Source organism: Desmodus rotundus, chromosome 8, assembly GCF_022682495.2.
Source record: "Desmodus rotundus isolate HL8 chromosome 8, HLdesRot8A.1, whole genome shotgun sequence".
In the NCBI taxonomy this organism is placed as follows: domain Eukaryota; kingdom Metazoa; phylum Chordata; class Mammalia; order Chiroptera; family Phyllostomidae; genus Desmodus; species Desmodus rotundus.
This window is the reverse complement of record NC_071394.1, coordinates 97,294,674-97,316,447: the sequence shown is the minus strand read 5'-3', so window position 1 is coordinate 97,316,447 and position 21,774 is coordinate 97,294,674. Positions and strand designations below refer to the sequence as shown.

General features: G+C 48.5%; 1 protein-coding gene across 1 annotated transcript; it reads left to right on the top strand.

Annotated features, from left to right (window-relative positions):
* Positions 1 to 927: 927 nt before the first annotated feature.
* On the top strand, positions 928 to 21,082 carry EFCAB12 (EF-hand calcium binding domain 12). The gene is made up of 9 exons (XM_024556375.3): positions 928 to 974; positions 6,234 to 6,694; positions 7,929 to 8,111; positions 10,592 to 10,748; positions 13,358 to 13,542; positions 15,116 to 15,329; positions 17,481 to 17,640; positions 19,897 to 19,953; positions 20,619 to 21,082. Exons 1-9 carry the CDS (start codon positions 929 to 931, stop codon positions 20,875 to 20,877), a joined length of 1,722 nt encoding a protein of 573 aa, XP_024412143.2. The 5' UTR covers position 928; the 3' UTR covers positions 20,878 to 21,082.
* The last annotated feature ends 692 nt before the right edge of the window (positions 21,083 to 21,774 follow it).

Here is a 21,774-nt window from a genome sequence, read left to right as displayed (position 1 = left end):
TATCCATACAGTGGAACCTCAGTTCTCAAACTGAATTCGTTCCAGAAAACTGTTCGAGACGTGACTTGTTCAAAAACTGAATCTCCTTTGTTTGTCACCTGAGAGATTCATGACAGCTCACGCAGGGGTCAGCATGAAAGAGACCTGAAGTTTTGTTAGGCAACCGAGACGTTTTTTCCATAAACAACTTGGTCAAGAACTCAATTGTTCGAGAACCAAGATAGTCGAGAACCGAGGTTTGACCATACTTCATTCCTTTGTTTGAGTAAACAAAATTCCATTGTATGGATAGACTACATTTAGTTTATCCATTCATTGGTTGATGGGCACTGAGATGTACATTATTAATACTCCAGTTCACAGATTCTGTGGTTCCAAACCCTGGCACGCTGTTTTGCCCTGGCAAAGCATACCAAAAAATGCTGTCTTTATTTGCCCATGACCCGCTTGGGTTCCTACAAGAGGGCCTGTTCTTTAAGAACACTGACCTGGAAAAATAGATACCTGCTGAAGATCCCAAGGTTGACTGGAAAACCAAGGATTTATTATTAATCCAGATTCAGGGGCCACTGGGCCAAACTAAGAAATCTTGCCCTTCGCCAAGCTTGGAACTCTGCACCTCTGCTGTTTCCTAGCGCCCCTCCCTGGACGGGGTGCGAGGTATCTAATCCACAGGATCTCAGTCCCAGGTGCTTCGGCTCATGGCTGTCAAAGCAGTGGCCGGCGGCGCTCAGCCAATCAGCGCCAGCCGTCCGTAGTCCTGACAACAGACTGTTTCCAGGCTCTGCAAGTCTCAAGTCTCTCACAAAACTTCAAATTACTGTTTTTCAGCTACTTAGACACCCCCGCGAAAGTAAGCGCATGCATGCGCGCGTGTACACATACGCACACACACGTACACCCCTTTCTCTTCTTCAGGGCGTTGACCATGGACTATTCCTACGAAATTCAAGGCTCTTCTGTCAAACTGCTAGGTAAGCTCTCAGGAAGCAGCACTGCCTCCAGGAAGTCCTCGGCACCATGCTGACGCAGGCAAGTGGAGTGAGGGCAAGGGCAGGAGGCGCGTATCTCATTGTGCCGTCCCCACTCTGGTTGCCAGGGAATCGGGTGGCCGATAGTGCACATTTCTCAGATTTCCACACCCAGGCTGGAGGAGTGGACCACGTTGCCTTGGCTTGGAAACCAGACACCCAATCCCGTGTGCCTGGGCTCACCCCATTTCTCCAGGCATCAATGTGTTTGTTACAGAAGAGGCATGAAAGCCGTCAGTCTTCAAACTTCTGGCGATAGCCTGCTGTGGGATAAGTTCTTGGCAAAGTATTATGACATCAGAGGTAAAAGACAGACAGATAAACAGATAATTACAGAATAAGGAGTGAATGCTTGGTCCATGGGTGACATCCAGAAGGAAAAGTTCTGGTAAATATAGAGGATGGGCAGGAACAGTTGCAAGGTCCTGGAAGAGATCTTTACATTGGAGCTTAACAAGGAGTTCTCCAAACCAAAAAAGGGAGAAAAGGCATGCCAGGCCAAGGGAGCAGCGAGCACAGAGGCTTGGAGACACTGGTAGTTTGAGTGCTGCTGGAGATGAGAGGCAAGAGAGGTCAGATGGGATAAGATCATGAAAGATCTTGTGAGCCAGGAGATGGAGAAGCCGCTGGGAATGATGGGATTAGATTGGGAGCATCAGCAAATGCAGAACCTGAATTGGTAGACTCAGAATGTTGGGAGTGGTAGGTACCTGGAAGGTGAGGAATAGGGGCCAGACTAGAGGGGACTACAGAGACATAGGGGCTGATTGGATGGGGAACATAGAAAAAGCAATCAAAGATGATGCTCAGGTTGGTAGTTATGGTGACCTGGTAGACGGGAGGTGCCGTTCACAGAGATAGGGAACCTACCACGAGGACCAGATTAGTTGGGGACAAAGACCAGGAGACAAGTTTAGTCTTGATTGAGTTTGAAATCCTTGTAAGCCATTAAAGTGAAGACACTTTAGGAGCAACTGTATATAGAAAATTGGAGCTAATTCCAAGTCATAAATAATGGTATGCTTGTCCTCAGCATATAGAGAACCACAGAAACATAAGAATGAAGGCAAGCCCTGATGGATGTGGCTCAGTTTGTTGGGCATTGTCATGCAAAGTGAAAGTTTGCGGGTTCGATTCCCAGTCAGGGCACATGCCTGGGTTGTGGGCCAGGTCCCTGGTTGGGGGCGTGCAAGAGGCAAGCGATTGATGTTTCTCTCACACATCAATGTTTCTCTCCCTCTCTTTCTCCCTTCCTCCCCCGCTCTCTAAAAATAGATAAATAAATATAAATCTTAAAAAAAAGAGTGAAGACGATTGTTTAGAAAAAGAGAGAGAGAAGGTGAACGTGGGTGTAAGCTTGAAAGGCACCAACTTTTAAAGGGAGAGTAGGAAAAGAGGGGCCCAAGAATAAGTGGCCACAGAAATGAAACTTAGGGAGAGATTTGAATCAGTCAAGGGAAAAAGGGGGAATAAAAAAAAGGAAGTTGAATTGTTTCTAGCCCTGAAGGGCTGTCCCAGAAAAAGAGGGAACAGATGTGTTTTCTGAGGCATCAGTGGGGAGGACAGGGACCAAAAAGTAGAAATTCCAGGGAAACAATTTCTGGTTTAATATTAGGAAGTCTTTTCTAACATGCAGAATTAAGTGTCCCCATGTTAAGTAGGGAACTCCCTGTCACCAGAGGTATACAGAGGCAAAGTCTGCCAGGGGCATTATAGAAAGAGTTCCCTGACCTGGGCAGGCAATGGGACTAGTTAGCCTCTGAGAGCTTTCTTCACCCGTCCCTTGGGAACATTTTTTCTTTTTCAGAGAGAGGGGAAGGGAGGGAGAAAGAGGAGGAGAGAAACATCAATGATCAGTTGCCTCTTGCATGCCCCCAACCAGGGACCTGGCCCACAACCCAGGAGCAACCCTGACCAGGAACTGAACCAGTGACCCTTCGGTTCACCGTCCAGCATTCCATCCACTGAGCCACACCAGCCAGGACCCTTGGGAACATTTCCATGCAGTCTCTACACACAACTACATAGTGACTTCTTTTATTATAAAAGCCCACTTCACTTTCCTGTCAGTGGACACAGGACCCCAAAGATCACTGGAATGCAAGCTCCATGGTGTGGTAGGCACACTGCCTTCCAGTGCTTCCAGTGGTCAGGGTGACTCTGGGTGGGGATGTCACTTGGTGAACTATATGATGAGGACTCAGCCAGGGAGGAGACATGGGGAAGTCCATGCTCTTCAGAGGGCACAGCAAATGCCAAAACTTAGAGCCAAGGCAGAGCTAGGAGAGCTGGACAAAGAGAAAGGAAGCCAGTACAGCTGAATCAAGTGATCAAGAGGGAGGGGAGAGGGAGGAGGCGAGAGCGGAAGGGGAGCAGGACCCCGGCAAGGGTAGTGTTGTAGGCCATTGTTTGGAGCAGTATTTATTCTAAGAGCACTGAAAAACATTTCGGTGAAGACATTGGAGGGTGTCAGGGGATAACTCTTCTGTGGTAGGTAGATCATGGATTTGGGGGTCTAGGGAGGGCACAAATGGAAGTAGCAATACCAGTGAGGAGCATATTTTAAATGTGTCCTCGTGGTCTGCAAGGTAAAATTTAAACCCTTTAACCTGGCATTTGAGATGACTCGACTTCATTTCCCACTAACCTCCTTCACACACAATGTACTTCCAACTTGTGAAACTGTTGAGTGACCCTGAAACCCCCAAATCCCACTGTCCCCCATCTTGCCCATGGTCCCTCCACCCCTTGAAACCCTACTCATTCTTGAAGGCACATGTCATGCCCCCTCCTCCATGATGACCTCCTGGGTCCCTCCATCAGTGTTTCTCCCCCGACTGAAAACACCTTGTTATCCCTCTGCTTACCCCACCCTGTTCTGTGCCAGCGTACTGCGGTTGAGTGCCCAGGTTGTTTGGATCTGCACCAGGCCAAGCCCTGGGTGATGCTGAGTAAAAGCTGGTGCAATGAATGACTAAATTCTCAGTCATACCCAGCATCTTGTCCTCAAAGAAATGACAAGTATGTTGCTGAGAAGCACTCACTTTTGTCCACATTGATATACACTCATTATTTTCTGTTTACAGAAGGAACACATGGGCATTGTAAAGAGACTTAACAAATGCGCTGCATGGTTATTTGTGTCAGGCTGGGCCCTGGGGCACATGGGAACTAAGACACAGTCCTTGCCATTGGGAAACTCGCAGGCCGTTGGGAAGGAAAGACTCAGAACACGTCTTCACGGAGAAAAACACGGTCAACGCTGCTATGGGGCTAAGCATGGGGGCTGTGGGGGTGGATCCAGAGGGGCCACAAGGGAGGGGCTGGGAAGGCTTCAGGGAATGATGATGGCTGAGCTTCATCTGGAAGGATCGGTATAAAATAATTGAGTGAAGCAGGGAAGGGAGAAGAGCATTCCTGAAGGAGGAAGCAGCATGGGGTTTTTTTGCGGGGGGGGGGGGGGGCACTGAGGAACCAAAGTCAGTTACAGTTACAAAGTCAGTTACAGTTTGGGTATAAAGTGAGGCAGAGGTAACAAGAGAAGGAGACACCAGAGGCTGGGTTGGACAGGTGAAATCAGGTTAGAAAGACTGAACTTTATTCTGGAAGCTAGTTTGCAGCAATAGAAGGGTTTTAGGCAGAGGAGTTTGGGTTTTAGAAGAAAAATGGTGGTGACAATGCTTTTAATAATAATATTATGTCTTTTCTGAGTTTTAGAAAAATCCATATCTTTATGAATTTGATCTTCATAACAGCATCAGGAGGTATCTAGAGCAGTTTCTATTGTTTTAGGCATGACAGAACTGAAACTCAGCAGGATTAGGTGACAACCTGGGAAAATGGCAAAGAGCGGAGCTCTGGGGCCAGGCGAACCAGAGTTCGTGTCCCAGCTGTGCTACTCAGCAACCGTGTGATCTTGGGCCCCTCTGGGCCGCAGCGTCCTTATCTGTAAAACGAGTACAATCACAGAACCAACCTGTTAGGTCTGTCCATTTGTCATTCACTCATTCACCAGATTTTTACTGAGCTCCAACTTGGCACTGTGGAGATGCTGGGGCTCCAGAGGTTCACAATCTATAGAAAGAAATAAACATCAACCAAATAATTGAACCAAGGGTTTCAAACACAAATGTCTGCCTGAACCGGGCACATTAATGAAAGATTTGAGCTGCATGTGAGACAACAGGGAATGGTGGGAACCATGGCAAGCTGGAGAGGGCATACCCAGCCTAAAATAACTCACACTGGAACATTTTAAACAAGGTCAAATAAAACAGAACCCCAACTCTCATTAAGCATGAGGGTTACCAGTTTGTAGCCCTTCATTTACATACTTGTGGTGAGTGGCCTTAAGGAAAAGTATGGGTTTGGTAATACAGAGATAACCCAGGAGCCTGGGAGCTGGAGAGCTAACACTGGGTCTGAGAGGACCGAGGAGGGGATGCACGGGGGAGGGAGCAGCATGTGCCAAACCAGTAGGCAGGACGGGGCTTGGATCATTCAGGGATTATCTGGAGAGAAGGTCAAGGCCTCTGGGACACAGTAAGGAAAGCGGGGCACGTAATGAGGCGGGAAAGGTTAGCAAAGGAGTGTCATGGGACTTCATTTTGAGGGCTATGGGAAGTCATGGAAGGGTTTCAAACTGGGTGGAGCTTGAGTACATAAAAAAAAATAATGAACAAAGCAACTCCAAAATAGTCTGATTCTAAACATCTCCACCACTCGTTAAGACAACTAGCATCATTGTCCCCATTTCACACATGAAGAAATTGAGTCACAGAGAGGATTAAAGGGCTTGCCCAGGATCATGCTGTCAGTAAGTGGCAGGATCAAGACCCAGACTAGAACATTCTGGCGTCAAAGCCTCTGCTCTTAACAGTGCTACGCTGCCTTGGATGATCAGAGCAGATACGAATGGAATTTTAAAAAGATCGTTCTGATTGCCAATAAGGAGTACTGGGGGTGGATGGAGTAAGAGTAGGATCCGAGATGGTTAAGTAAGAGAAAGCTCATGAAGCCCTCAGCACAGTGCCCGCAGTTGGGAGTGCCCAGTCACATGAGAGGTAATTATCTTCATCAGTATAGGAAGGCAGTGATAAAGCCAGGCCCGAAACCCAGGTGCTCCGGTGCCTAGCCTGGTGCTAAAGCACTTTTCCTTTCCTCCTCCTGAGAGGAGCTCACCTTTTAACACTCTTCCCCAAGGGCTCTGCCAGTCTAAGACCTCAACTGATAATGAAAATGCCAGCAGGGACCCCGTCTTCAACCCCGAACGGGTCACTGCCCACTGCTTCAAACAGTTCAAAAAGAAGGACTTCCACCTGCCTCAAAGCCGCCGGCGGATCATCATCTTGCCTCAAAAGGAAGACCCAACCCCCGTCATTCCAACACCCCAACCCCAGGCTCTCCCACAACCCACCTCCAGCTGTAAAGCCCTGGAAGCCAGGGACATCCAAGAGCCGCCAGAGGACACAAGAACCTGGCTGAGCCGGAGGTTGAAGTTTCGGCAGGAACTGGAGTCGTTTGGCAACATAGACAGGTGGTTGCGGAACAAGTCCGGACTCACACCTTCAGAGGCCAAGATCTTACACATGCCCCCCAAGGAGCACGAGGCCCAGGTGATGGCCCGCCTGCCTATTACCGGAGCCACCAACGTGAGCATCCCCGTTTGCTATGTGAGGGTGTTATGGGTGGGATGTGGGTCATTTGCCCCATTTCACAGAGCAGCAAACAGAAATCCTTAAAGGGAGGTGGATTAGTTATCTATTACTGGCTAACAAATGACTTAAAGCACCACGTGTTTATTGTCCCACTGTTTCTGAGAGTCAGGGACCTGGGAGGGGCTTAGCTCGGTGGCTCTTGCTTGAGTCTTTTCATCTCAAGATATTGGCCCAGGCCACAGACGTCTGAAGGCTTGACCAGGGTAGGAGGATCCATTTTCAAGCAGCTTGTCACATGGCTGTTGGAAGGACACCTCAGTTCCTAGCCACATGGACCTCTCCATAGGGCTGCTTGAGTGTCCTCACCACGTGTCAGCCAGCTTCCCCCAGGGGAGTGGTCCAAGAGAGGACAGGGGGAGGCTGCAGTGCCTTCTATGGCCCGTCTAGGGGGTCTCGGTTTCAGAAGCTTCACACTGTCATATCCACCATATTCTATTTGTCAGAAGCAAGTCACCAAGTATTGCTTCCACTCGAGGGGAGAGGAGTTAGTCTCCAGCTTAGAGAGGAGGAGAGTAGAAGAATGTGTGGCTATATCTTAAACCCAGCCTAGGACGGATAGTGACTCTACAGTGTGCTACTGGCTATGGCCACATGTGGCTCCCACCCCTCCGGGAGCACAGAGGAACTGTAAGCTAGGGGACAGGAAGGCCCTTTGTCAACTGTCAAGTGCTGCGTCAAGGTAAAGGAGTGTTATTTCTAAATTTCTCCGTTCTTCTGAAATTGGAGGAGGAGGATTTGGACAGGTAGAGAAAGAAGGAAAGGTACTCCAGGCAGAAGGCCCAGATGGAGCAGAAGTGGGGAGGCAGGGAGATGGGGAGTCCCGTTGGGCTCCAGGTAGGGGCATGTAGTTTGGTGCACTGAGAGCCCAGCAGGATCATAATACTGACTGGTCTGACAAGGGAGATGTAGAGAAGAATGAAATTTTAGTTCTCGTATTTAGTTCTCTTGTTTCTGATGGTAAATTGAGGCGCAGCAAAGCAAAGTCTCCCTGGAGTTCTGTGGTGGAATGCAGCTGGCCTGCGGTTGCCTGACTCCAGCGTTCTTTGCACTTCATCTTGCTGTCTGTTTAGAGCTGCTCCGTCTGTCTCTCCCATTTATCTCTAACTCCGGGGATCATGTTCCACTGGCCTGTATCCCCTGAACTCTCTCTTCTGTCCCACTCTCTTGCCTCTTTCAGAAGAAAAACCTCCGACCCACCCACCAAATGGTGCCTGAGCTTCAACTACCTAAGCCCCCCGCCCTGTCAGCCTTGTACTCCTACCTGCACAGTCGCAAGGTCAAGATCCTGGAGGTATTTAACAAGCTGGAACAGAGCGAGAACCACAGGATCTCCAGGGAGAAGTTCATTATGGCTCTGAAGGTGGTAAGTGCCTCCCGTGCTCCCTCTGGGCTGGCCTGAGTGGGCAGGGTGTCCATGCACTGCTCACTGCTGCCAGCACCCAGGGCCTGGACCCACTGAAAAGGAGACTCTGGGAACTCAAACTATCAGTCTTATATTTTATCCCTTGTAAAGCCAGATGGGAAATTATGGCTTAACCTGTGGCCACATCGGACCCCTAAAACCTTCCCTGCAATGGTCTGACCTTGAAAAGCCCTCCCTGAGAGGAAAGCCTACAGAGCAGACCCCACACCAGCCAGCTGCCCATCAGACCCCAGAACTGAGCACTGAGATTGCTGGGCCTTCAATGCTAGGCCTGCAGTCCTGCCTCTAGAACCTTGTAGAGCTCACCCAACTGTCACTGGCATGTGAATCACATAGAGATCTTGTGATAAGGCAGCTCCTGACTCAGTAACTCTGCGCAGTCCTATTGACACCCATGGTACTGGTCCACAGACCGTACTTTCACTGGCTATTCAAAGCGTAAATTAATTATAAATAAATTAAATTTAAAATCCAATTTCTTAGTCACAAGAGCCACATTTTGAGGTCTCCATAGGCACATGTGGAGACCAGTTCCTCTGTTGGACCATAGAGATGGAGAACACATCCATCATTTTAGAAGGTTCTACTGGTCTTGGAGGGGTCTGCTAACTATTGCCCAGGAGTCAAAGCCAGTCTGCTTCCTGTTTTTGTAAATAAAATTCTACTGGGGCCCTGACTGGTGTGGCTCAGTGGATTGAGTGCCGGCCTGAGAACCAAAGGGTCGCCGGTTCAATTCTCAGTCAAGGCACATGCCTGGGTTGTAGGCCAGGTCCCCAGTGCGGGGGGGCATGAGAGAGGCAACCACACACTGATGTTTTTCTCCCTCTCTTTCTCTCACCCTTCCCCTCTCTCTCTAAAAATTAAATAAATAAAATCTTTTAAAAAAGAAGTTCTATTGGAGCACAGCCACACTCATTCATCCACGGGTCGTCAGGGCTGCTCTCATGTGCGATGGTGGGCTGGAGTAGTTATGACAGAGACCATATGGCTCACGGGGCCTCAATATTTACTATCTGGCCCTGCATAGGGAAAGTTTGCTGACCCCTGTCTGAATGAATTAAGGTTTTTTTTCTTTTTTAATTCCTTTTATCTTCACTGAGGACATTTTTTCATTGCTTTTTTTTTTTTTTTTTTTTTTTTTTTAGAGAGAGAGAGAGAAGGGAAGGAAATGAGAGAGAGAGAGAGAGAAACAATGATTGGTTGCTTTCTCATACACACCCCTACTGGGGTTTGTGCCCCGAGTGTGGTTCACACCTGGACTGGGGATCCATCCCACAGCCCAGGTATGTGCCAGACTGGGAATCGAACCTGCGACCTTTCATTCTACAGGATGATGCTTGAACCACACTGGCCAGGACTGAATTAAGTTTTTATATACTTTACATATAAGACACCTTATAAAATAATTCTAGGAAGCTGACTACCACAACTTTTATGGCTGCTTTAAATCACCACTAGTTTTCACATCATCATTTTATGATGTGTACTTATCTGAACAACATTTCAAAGCATTAAAAACAACAAAAAGATAAACAGTCTTTAATCACCATAACCAAGAAGATAAAACATTAAATCCTTTCATACCTGGAGAGTTCTGATCTTCTTTTAAAGAAAACTCAATAACAATGACTGCTGTCTAAAGAAGCTGAGGAACAAAATTATATTTCTTTTAAAACTTTTCTTGAGCCCTGGCTGGTGTGGCTCGGTGGATTGAGTGCTGGCTTGTAAACTAAAGAGTCGCTGGTTCGACTCCCAGCCAGGGCACATGCCTGGATTGTGGGCCAGGTCCCCAGCGAGGGGCACATGAGAGGCGACCACACATTGATGTTTCTCTCCCTGTCTTTCTCTCTCCCTTCCCCTCTCTCTAAAATTAAATAAATAAAATCTTTTAAAAAGATAAAACTTTTCTTGAATATTCTGTACAGCTGGCAGGCATTATACTCCTCCAAAGTTGCTCAGTCTTTAAAAGAGTAACATGTGTCATATTTCTGATCCTATTTTCCTTCAGTTAAAGGAGGCTTACGTGTCCCTCATAGGCAAGGATGATAGACATGTGAAATCCTCCTTCAAATCCTTCATGAGAAAGCTGGTGTTGGGATTGGTGTGAACCCAGAGTAAGTAGTAACAAGAGTCTGCAAAGATGATGGCGTATCTGGACTGGGTTTTGAAGGAGGGATAGGAGTTTTTCAGGCATCAAAAGGGAAACATCTGAGTAAAGGTGGAGGGTGACAAAGTGCAGGGTGTGTTCAGGGCCAGGAAAGGGCTCTGTGCTCCTGTAGCATGGACCTTGGATGCGAGCTGGGAGTGGCTGTGGATAAAACCAAACTGAAAGGTGGGGCTAGTCTGACTGGGCCTTGGCCGCCCTGATAGGATGTTTGAAATGGAGCCTCCCACTTTGAGGACTTCTCTTCTCTCTTCAGATTGGAGTCCCTCTGGGAAACCAGGAGGTAGAGGATATTGTGATCTATCTCAGCTCTCTGGAGAAGCACAACAGCATCACCATGGATATCCTGGCCAGCACCTACAAGCAATGGTTTTTGGCCCAGCAGAGAAGCATACTGCAAACTGCAAGGGATCGTATGTATCCACCCCCACCCCAGTGCCTCCACTTTGCTCTCCTTGGAGCAAACGTGGTAGAGGCAGCCTTGGCTCATTTCCTGAGTGTGTTCTCCAACTTTAGCCTACTGTAGGTGGGCCAAGCCTCTGGAGTTGCCAGGTCAGGAGATCAACTAAACAGTGGATATTTTCCGGAATACCAGACTGGGTACCTTGTCCATTAAAAGCTGGATGAGGCCCAGACCTTATCCTTCAGGGATGCTTCTCAAAGAGTGGTTTCAGCCCACCAAAGCCCAATTGATAGGCTGAGAACCCAAATGCCAAGCCTTTCTATTTGTATGTGGGTCTAAGGCCTTCTTACTATTAATCTGCACCTCCTGGATAAAAAGTTAACTAAAATTAAGAAACCAGAATTAGCACATGTTTAGAGTTTACTGGAAAGTCTACTTTGGTATTCTACTATCAGAGGTACTAGCAAGGCTGCTATGAACGGTTGTGTAGGTTGGGCACAGCTCAAGTTCCATTTGCCAGCCACGTGCTTCTGGAGGCACATCTGTCCAGACAAAGGTCAGAGGCAAATTAGAAATGTACTTGCCATAGCGCTGGGTATGAATTTATACCACAAGGGTGCATCATGCTTCTTCACAGTTTAGTTGTTATATATATAAAAAAAATTAAACAACTACAAATAAAATTAAAGCCCCCCTTTAACCACCACCTGCCATTCCTGAGCCCTTCCCAAATATAACCACATCTTTCTTTTTCTAAATGAAGCAAACCTTGCTTTGCCTCCACCTGGCAGGAATTTAATTTCAGACATATTTGGGGAGGAGGAGCTCCTCACCCTCCCTGAGCTTATGTAAAAACCCTAGGGGTTCTTTCCGTAGGTGAAGATTTGGGGCAGGGCCTCTGGAGTTCCCAGTCACATTGAGCTGGGTGCTCAGCGTCCTCCCTGGTTGGTTGGACAGCAGGCAGCTCCCTTAGACCATCCATTCCTCGGTCCCCTGGAGCTTCCCTCACAGTGCAGCATGCAGATTTCCAGCCTCTGGTCTCAACAAGCCACTGGGCAGAGGCATCCTCGCTCCTAGGCAGGGTCTCTGGCCTTGCAGTCCCAGGGAACCTGAGCTCCCCCACAGCCGCCTGCGGGGTGTGTCACCACCCCTATAGTCATAATCTCCCTCACCCTTCACGTCCAGCACATCCTCAGGGCCACCTTGAGTTGAGTGTGCTTTCCAACCCATGCTATTTTGGCCTTTTCATTATAAATTACCAAAACTCATTGTTATCTGTGTGGTTGGCTGCATTGAGTGAGCATCTATGATGTGTGCCGTGACGCATATTTGCAGCAAAGGTGTTTGGGGCCTGATATTTCCCAATAAATAGATTTGAAGCCAAGCATGAGTATTTGCTTAAATGGTGCTGTCACAGCTGTCACAGCTGAGTTCTTTTTCCCTGGAGAGCTGCAGTGAGTAAGGGAAGCAGACTTGGGAGTCTCTTGCTTTGCCTAAAGGGGAAGCAGTGTCAAGAATCTGAGTGAGGCTCACAAGAGAGAAGGCAATAAATAGCCTTTGGGGCGCCCTTTGTAGGCTGGGTACTTTACCCACAGCATTAGCTCAATGTATCCTTCAAGTCCCCAGACATCAGGGCTGCTATTCATGCTTTTTAAGGAGGAAGCTGAAGCACAGAGAGTTTGACCACCTGACCACTGTCTCCAAACCACAAGGTGACAGGGCCTGGATTTCATTCGAGCCAGGGACAATGCAGGCCCGAAACAGCATGGGGCAAAGGAACGCTCTCACTCATTTGGACCTCTGTGGAGCACCTACAATGTGCCAGGCAATTCAAGGAACTGAGAACACAGGGGTGAAGAAGCCAACATCCCTGCTTTCAATGAGTTTCCATAGAAAAGGTTAACTAAGATGATGTCCAATAGTGGTTAATGCTTTGAGGCCAATAGGACAGAGTCAGGAGGATGGTCAGCTGAGGCCAGATCCTGCAGAGCCTTGTACACCAGGGAGGAGATTCTGAGTTTTAGTCTAAGTGCAGTGGGAAACCCGGGGAGAGTTCTAAGCAGGGAAATGAAGTGATGTGGTTTATGGCTTCTAAAATTTTTAAAATTATTTAGTTTTAGAGAAAGGGGAAGGGAGGGAGTTAAGAGAGGTTGAGAAACATTGATTGACTGCCTCTCGTACACACCCCGGCCAGTGACCGAACCTAACTCGAAGCCTAGGCATGTACCCTGACCAGAAATCCAACTAGCAAGCTTTTGCTTTGGGGAACAATACTCAGCCAACTGAAACAGTCCAGTCACGACGACATGGCTTATGTCTTTTAAAGGTGTTGTTTGCTGTTTGGTGAAAACAGTATGCTGGAGGATGAGAATGGCAACAGGGAGGCTGAGGCCATGGTGCAGGTGAGGGAGGAGGCAGCCTGTACCAGGCAGGCCACAATGGAGATAGAAAGAAGGGGCACCTCGAGGTGCATCACAGACAGCACTGACTGGACACGTGGGAAATGAGCAGAGGGATGGCCTAGTGCTCGCTTGGTGACATCGGTTAACTGCTTGATGGATTCCCTGGCTGAGCACCCTTTCAGTCCCGCCTTCCTTTGTCTCTTCTCTTCAACCCCAGATCATAAATATGTCAAGCAGAGAGCTTCCCCACAGCGTCCACCCAAGAATGTAGCCCCACGGCCTCCCAAGATGGACCTACTGACTGTGCCTGTGGTTGACACCAAGACAGAGGCACGGCCCTTGACCCTGGAGGAGAAGAAGGATATCAGCAAACAGTGCTGGGAGCCGAAGCAGCACAGCAAGGTATCCCCATCAAAGGGAGAGGGCGTGGAGCAGATCCCTGCACCTGCGCCACCCTCTAGCTAGGGGAACTCTTGGGGGCAGGTGCTTTACCTCCCTGTTCCCTCATCTGGATAACAAGAACAAGATCTGTCTCACAAGGTTCAGTGCAGATGAAATGAGATAATGTCTCTGAAGGTGTCAGCTTGCCCTCGTCCCACTCTTTAATTGTGACTTCATATCCAGGGACCAGGGCTGCGTCTTCATCACAGCAGGAGCCCGAGTCTGGCATGGGGCGTGGCACCGAGTAGGCACTCCAGGGATAGAAGGAAGAGCTGATTGCCTGAATTAGTTCATCCAATAAATATTTATCAAGAGCCTGTAATGTATCAGGCACTCTTCTATGTGCTTCAGACAACAAAACAGGCCCTGCCCTCAAGAAGCTGCCAGTATAGAGCCTAGCCAGAGAGCAGACAATATTAATATAATACTATATATAGATACATATATTTTTTAATGTTCTTTAAAGATTTTATTTATCTACTTTTAGAGAGAGGGGAAGGGAGGGAGAGAGGGAGAGAAACCTCAAAGTGCAAGAGATGCCGGTATACTGATCGGTTGCCTCTCGCGCGCCTCCTACTGGGAACCTGGCCTGTGACCCAGGCGTGTGCGCTGACTGGGAATCAAATCAGCAACCTTTTGGTTTGCAGGCCGGTGCTCAATGTGCTGAGCCACACCAGCCAGCACTATAGATATATATTTTACCTAACATTATATATATATATAATGTTAGGTATTGGTAAGTGCTATACCACTTAAGATCTGACTTAGTTGCATGACAAGAAAACCCAGAATGTTAGAGCGGTGAATGGCAAACTTTCCCAGTAAAGGACTAGACAATAAATGTTTTAGGCTTTGTGGGCCCTATTACCTCTGTCACAACTGGTCTGCTCTGCCATTGGAGCACAAGAGCAACCACAGACAACATCTAAAGAATGAGTGCAGCTTATGTTTCAATAAAGCTTTATTTATACAAACAGGTGGTGGGGCAGATTTAACCTATAGGCTGGACTTCACTGACTCTGGCTTTAGAAGTTTTAAAAAGACAGATTTTTTTCTTTCTTTGTAAATGAATAAATAAGAAGGTCAAAAGTGGCTACCCAGTTCCCAGGCCTCTTCTACCTCACTCTGCCCTCCTTAACGCACGGCTTCCACCTCAAAGTCACAGATGGCTGCACCTAACTCAAATTCCCATGCAGCCAAACACTTGAATATAATGTATCAATAAGACATGTGGCGCATTCACACAGTACCTACGGTATGTATTATACAATCACGTGTGCACACCTGTATACAGGGCTGTGCACACAGAACCACACGTGCCGACCATGCAAGTGCTCTTCGAGGGTAAGCCTGACCATATGTGATTCTTCTCCCAAGTCACTGACTCCAGAACCTGAACTTGGGTCCCACCACACAGTCTTTGCCCTGGTTCCTCCTGGGGGCCTTGTGGGGAAAGGTAGATTGACAGCCTTCAGGCCAGGAGAAAAGTGGCAGGGTGAAAAGAAGTGTGTGCCAACTGCTGTTCTCTTTGCAGCTCATGATCCCCTCCATCCAGTACACAGAGTGGTGCCATCGGGTGCGCAGTGGGAATAAGCGCTTTGACAACCACTGCCTCCCATCCACCCTCTGCGGGGAGACAAACGAGCTCATCAACCAGTTCCGCAAGGACAGCTTTCTGGTCTACCTGCAGTGCCAGAAGCTCTGTGAGTACTACGGCCTCCCACTGACAGAGGACATCCTCATAAAAGGTAAAGGCCTTGGTGGCTGGTCCCAGAAAGATGCCTCAGATGTGCACCTGAGGTTTGTCCCTCTGCAACTGACATGCACCCAGCCGAGCCACTGTAGCCTCTGCTAGGTACATTGGGAAGAAGTGGGGAAAGAACAGTCAAGCTTGTTTTTCTGTTAGGCAGGAGTTTTAGAATCCTGTAAGTCCACGAGTTCCACAGGTGTGGGGTTCCCCAACTGAGCTTGGCAGTCTGGAGCAGGAAGCTCCAAAGACAGAAGTTCTAGGCAAGGGAGCCCTGAAGTTGAGCATAAAGAAACAATCCCAATTTCAAAGAGGGAGATTTGATAGATGTGACAGCTGCTATGCTGTATTGGGCTTTTCCAAAGCCGCCTCCCTAGGCCAGGCCAGTTTTTCAGTGGTTCTGCAACACTGAGGTAGAAATGCACTAGGAGTCAGGATCTGTTGAGGCTCTTTGCTCTCTGCTCAGACAATAGGACTCAACACTGAGATTTCCATACAGGTTCCATGCTCTGCTTGGACAAAGAACTGTGTTTTCATACATCCAAACAGACCTGAACCCTCCACGTCTCTGGGTAGAGTGTGTGCTTCTGTGAGGTGGGGGCAGGAAGTGCCCCATATTTCCCTGATGACCACGGAACAATGCTGGCATCTCAAATTGATGAATTTATAAATTTAACAGGCCCGTTCCTCCCTGTGCTTAAAAAACATGAACAGCGAGCTCCATGAGGGCAGAGGTTTTCCTGTAGGAACTTTTCAGAAGAGCTATGGCCATACTAGGAAATGAAGTTTTCTGGAAAAGGGCACACAAAGAGTGGTGTGACTTACCCAAGAACAAGAGTTAACAGTCACAATTATTTCCATTTTTCTCCCCAGAGGGAGGGAAACATGTGCTAAATGTATAAGACCTAGGGTCTTATATTAGTTTGCTAGAGCTGTGATAACAAAATACCTCAGACTGGGTGGCTTAAACAACAGAAAATTTATTTCCTCACAGTTCTAGGGGCCAGAAGTCCAATATCGAGGTGCCAGAAGGATGGGTTTCCTCGGAGGCCTCAGTCCTGTTTGCAGATGGCCACCTCTTCACATGGTCTTCTCTCTGTACACACATACCTGGTATCTCTCTGTTTGCCCAAGCATCCTTATAAGGAGAGTAGTCGGACTGAATTTGGGTCCACCCTAACAGCCTCATTTTAGCTTCATTACATCTTGAAAGGGCCTATCTCCAAATACAAATTCTGAGGTTCTGGGGGTTAGGGCTTCAACATATGAATTTAGAAGGGACACAATTCAGCCCATAACAGGTCTCTCCAGGAGGATGTGGCCAATGGCCTTCAGGAACAAACCAACATAAAGGGTCATTGTCTCCTACACACGCTACACATCCTCGTTTGGTGGCCACTTGCTGCCTGCCTGGGCTGGGAGGGCAGAGACCCAAGATCCTGCAGCTCTGGGCACTGACTTTTCACCAAATCATCTATCCTTCCTTCTTCCTCGGGGCCTCATTTCCCCTAATTCTTTACATCCCCTCATCTTGGTTAATAAAGGAGCTTCAGTTGTTTTCTGAAACGTAGGCAGGCTTGCCATGCACCCTGGACTACTCTTATGGGTCAGGTCTTTCTTCTGGATGTGAATTCTTTGTCCCTGCCAGAACATCGAGCCACCACGAATTCTATCCAGTGAGGATTTTACCAGCTCCTAAGTCTGTGAGCTTCCCCTGTTTCCAGGATCTCACATTCATGGGCACATAGAAGCATGGGCACTTAGCAGTATTGTACCAACTCCATTTCCCGATCCTGCACTACAGCTACAGGCATACCTTGGAGATGCTGTGTTCAGTCCCAGACCACCATAATAAAGCAAGTACCCCAACAAAGCGAGTCGATGAAATGAGCTATGCCTGTATATGCCACGTCACAGTTGGGGGAAGCTGGGGGAAGGGTCTAAGGGACTCCCTGTACTATTTTTATAATTTGTTTTGAATCTACAGTCATTTAAAAGTTAAAAGTCTAAAAATGTACTAAGAAGAATCTTTTTAAACAAAAATGTGACCTTATTATTATTATTTTCAAAGCTCTCCTCTGCCCTTTGCCTCAAAGGCTGCAGGATGGAGGGGTCTTGGGCTGCTAAGCTGTGTGTCTCTTGTTGCTCACAGCCCTGCTGTATCCGGGGGACAAGATCATTTTCCAGAAGGACCGGGTGCGCTCAATCCGGCAGCCAGGAGGCTACTACTCAGACTTTAAGGTCTTCAGCCCAACTCAAGTCCTGCTCAGGTCCCTGGGATTCGAAGAGCGCATGGCTAAGAAGACTGACAAGCTGAGTGTCAGATGCCCTTCCCCTTTCCCTTTGCTCTCCTGCCCTGCCGCTGTGCTTCAGCTACAGAAGCTAGGATGCTGACACAAGGGGGTTGTCACATCGTACCGGTGCCTCTGTCCCAACCCAGCATGTCCAACTGAATCACCACGGCCAGACTAGTGCCCAGTGTCACCCCTGACATATGTCTGAGATCCACAGCCTCCTTGCCTCACTCCCACACAGCTACCCCCCGAACACATCCTACATGATCCCAAGTTCTCTGGAAAAGATTAAAAAGACAGCCTTCCTAGAGAAGTGGGAGGCCCCTTCACCCAGCCAGCCGGTGTCAGGGGTGCTGCAGTGGACGGTGGGGGGGCAGCCCCTTCCCCTGCCCCATCTTCTCTGTCAAGAATGGGGCTTACAGCCCCTGGGAGGAGAAAAGAACTTTGCACTGGGTACTACCTCAGGTCAACTCGAGTCCTCTCTAAGAAAATGTCCTTTTTGACTCAGGGCACGCTGTGCTCTCCCTCCTGAGAGCATACCCATATCTTTCTTCCCTCGCAGGCGTGCATCTCCTAAATTCTGTGTCCCCAGAGGTTTGCACCCAGGGAACAATGGGCTATGACAGCTTGTCCTGGGCTAATCCCCCAAATCTGTCCCCAAGGCCCCCTTTTCTCTGACTTTCCAGTGAGCCAAAGCAGCCCTGTCTAGGCTCTCTCTTGACGCTTCTTGTACTCTAAGTCCTTCTGTGTTTCGTTGTCCCTAGCTTTAACATACTCTCAAAATAACAAAAAGGGCAGAAGGAAAGGAAAGGAAAGGAAAGGGAAGGGAAGGGAAGGGAAGGGAAGGGAAGGGAAGGGAAGGGAAGGGAAGGGAAGGGAAGAAAGGGGAGGGAAGGGAAGGGAAGGGAAGGGAAGGGAAGGGAAGGGAAGGGAAGGGAAGGGAAGGGAAGGGAAGGGAAGGGAAGAAAGGGGAGGGGAGGGAAGGGAAGGGAAGGGAAGGAACAAAGGAACAAAGGAAAGAAAGGAGAAAGAGAAAGAAAATAAGTGTTCTTCTTTGGAAGGAGGTGAAACATGGGCAGCTGATGAGCCAGCATCCACAGGTGACAGCAGATTGGAGAACAAGCAGCATCCTGCAGAGGGCTAGGGCCAGCATAGGAGAAGGAGGGGACAGCTGATTGGATACCCTGATGGGTGAGGGGCTCAGGACATGCCCATACTCTGGTTCTTGCCAGCTGCTCACTGGGGTGGTACGCTATGGCCAGAAGGGTCGGGTGGGATGCAGCAGAACAGAGTGGAAATCAGACAAACTGTGGATGAAGTGGACAAGTTACTTCACTCTCTGAGCATCAGCATCTTTATCTGTAAAATGGGCATAGTAGCTCCTAACATACACAATGAGAACAAGAGAAAAAATTGCATGTAAACTTCATAGCATGGTGTTTGGCAGATAGCTGGCACTCGAGCAATGACTGTTGTCGTTGTCAGGGTGTTCTCAAGTGCAGGAGCAGCCCAGACCTGCAGGTGAAGCCTGTCTGTAGCTCTTGTTGGGAAGAACTGAGCATGAGCCAGGCAGGCAGTAGTGGCCTAGAGGGTCCTTTCTGATCCCTTAGTGACTGCCTTCCAGCCCCTGAATGGCTGGTGCCAATTTCTGAACTGTGAATCCAGGAAGTGGGTGGGAACAGAAAGGGACTCTTGTCCATGCTGAGGTAGGCCACATCTATAAAGGATGAAGAGAGGTCATTTAGGGCAGGGGTGGACATTGATTTCGTGTTGCCACTTAGGCTGTGTTGTGTGAGATTCTGAGGCTGAATGCAGGCTTGCCAGGAAGGAGTGCTGTTGTTGATATCTGCCAGGCCCAAGGTTTGGAGTGTTAGTTTTTACCATCCTTATCTCCAAGGCTGGATTCAGTCCTTTCAGGGGAAATGGAAGCCAGGAGCCCAGAAATGATTCGGATTATTGTGAATCTCTCATAACTAATCCCCATTTTGGGAAATTAGGAACCCAAGGCTCTGAAAGGGGAAGTGACTTGCCTAGAGTCACCCAGCCAGCCAGGTTATGAGCCCGGGTCTGGCTGACCCAAGCCCACTGTATGTTCCACTGGGGCAAGAGAGGACAGAGTCAGGGCCCCACCCCAGACAAAAAATTCTCCTTTCAAAGCTCTGGTTTGGACTTAAGAGATGGGCATATCCCTGAGACCCCCAACCTACTCCCTGGGACCCCACTAACCTGGATTTCCCCTCTCCTAACAAGATACCTCTCTCTCTCATCAACTAGGAAACCACCAAAGAAAATCAAGAAAATACAGTTTAAGGAGTTTGAGGAATTCATCAGGTCTGTAGCAATCATTTAACTCCGGAAGGGACTTAGGTGGGAGGAGATGTAGCTTCACTTTGGGGAGGTGCCTGGGACTCTGCACGTTTCATGGTGCTCTTAGCACAGCATCTGGGGCTCACTGCCCAGGAGCTGAGAGGCAGGAGAACAACTTAGAGTGCCAGGCAGACTCTGCTCTGGGTGCTTTCCATGTATTAACTCATTAAAACCCTCTCAACAATCATATGAAGCTACTGTTAACATACCCAGTTTACAGAAGAGGAAACAGGTACAGAAAAGTTTCTTATTAAAATCACACATCTGTTAAAATGGTGGAGCGGGGGTTTAATCCAGCTATGCAGGCTCCAAAGACTACTCTGAATACCACATTAAAATGCTTCTTCTAGTGAAGAGATAGTGTACTCTTAAGAGTTTGGGTTTTTACAGGCAGCTGATGAGAAGTCAAACCTGCACCCTGCCACTTGGTCACTGGGTAGCCTTGGGGAACTTGAAGGTAGACAGGGTAACAGAACCTACCATGTGGAACTGTGGAGAAAAATTGAGATATTAAGCACTTAGCACAATGCTACACCTCCTCAATTGTTACAGTTGGTTTGCTCTGCTGAAGAGCTCTGGCCCTGTCCTGTCCACCGTGACAGCCTTCCCTGTGTCTTCTCATTTTCCAGGAAGCTGAAGGTGAAGAGGTCCCGTGGTCCACAGAGAACCCACCCAAATTTCTTCTGGCCGGGTCACCTCCTGGACAAGTTGCAGCTCTACCTGCCCACTGTGACTGTGGACCGGAGCCTGCCGCTATTCAGTTGTATCCAACAGAGGCCTCTTGTCTACTCAGCTGCCTGCTGCTCCAACCACTGGTGGCCCATTAAAAACAAGAACTACATGACCTGTGGCTATTATGATGCCCCCAAGGTCTACCACCTCAACTAGAATGCCCAGGTGTTGTCAGACCCAGTCATCCTGGGGCTGGGGACCAGTGCAGCTAGCAGCCCAAAGCCATAGACACTGGGACTGTCAAAGAGCCAGACAAAAGAAATCATTTCTCTCTAGAGCGGAAGTGTCCAGGGCCTCAGAGGCAGATATGTCCAGGGAAAGAAGCGCAACTTTTAAGTGTTTCCTGCCCTTTTGAAATAAACCAGGCTGAGGTTTTTCTCACATCACTTGTGATCCAGCTGATATGATTTCTTCCTCAGAGGCTGTGGCCAGAGGGGTGTTTGGAAAAGCTGGGGTCCCGAGCCTGGGGTAATACAGCAGGCACATTCCCTGGGATGTTGATGGATGCCTGCAGGGCACCTCCAGCCTGAGATCCTGAGATCTCAGTGCCCATGGGGAAGCAGCAGACAGTGTGAGGAGCCCTCCTCGGAGAAACACCATGTCTCTCATCCCCCCAGAATCGAACCATTGGATTACTACTTCCAAATCTCTTAGGGCTTTTGTAGTTGGAAGCATGCTCTCTGGTCCATGAGCTCTTTGCCTGATTAACTCATCTGATCTCCATCACGACCTTTCCCTTCATGAAGGCCTCTTCCTCCATGCGCATTACGTAGGCAGCTATTGGCACAGTGCTCCTATGCTCCACATCCCGTGCGACTTCCCACAGACCCCAGGGTAAGCGGGATTCATGAGGTGTGGTGCAGGCACAGACACAACAGGGTTTTAGCCTCTCCTGCTTGCCAGTTGTGTGACCTGCGAAAGGACACTTGACTTCACATTTCATGTTTCACTTCTCCCGGTTTCCTCAAACTCCCCTTTCCATCACAGTCAAATCTCAAGAAGTTGTCAACACTTGCTCTCCTCCCTTCTCACTTCTCTTCAGTTAAGAACACA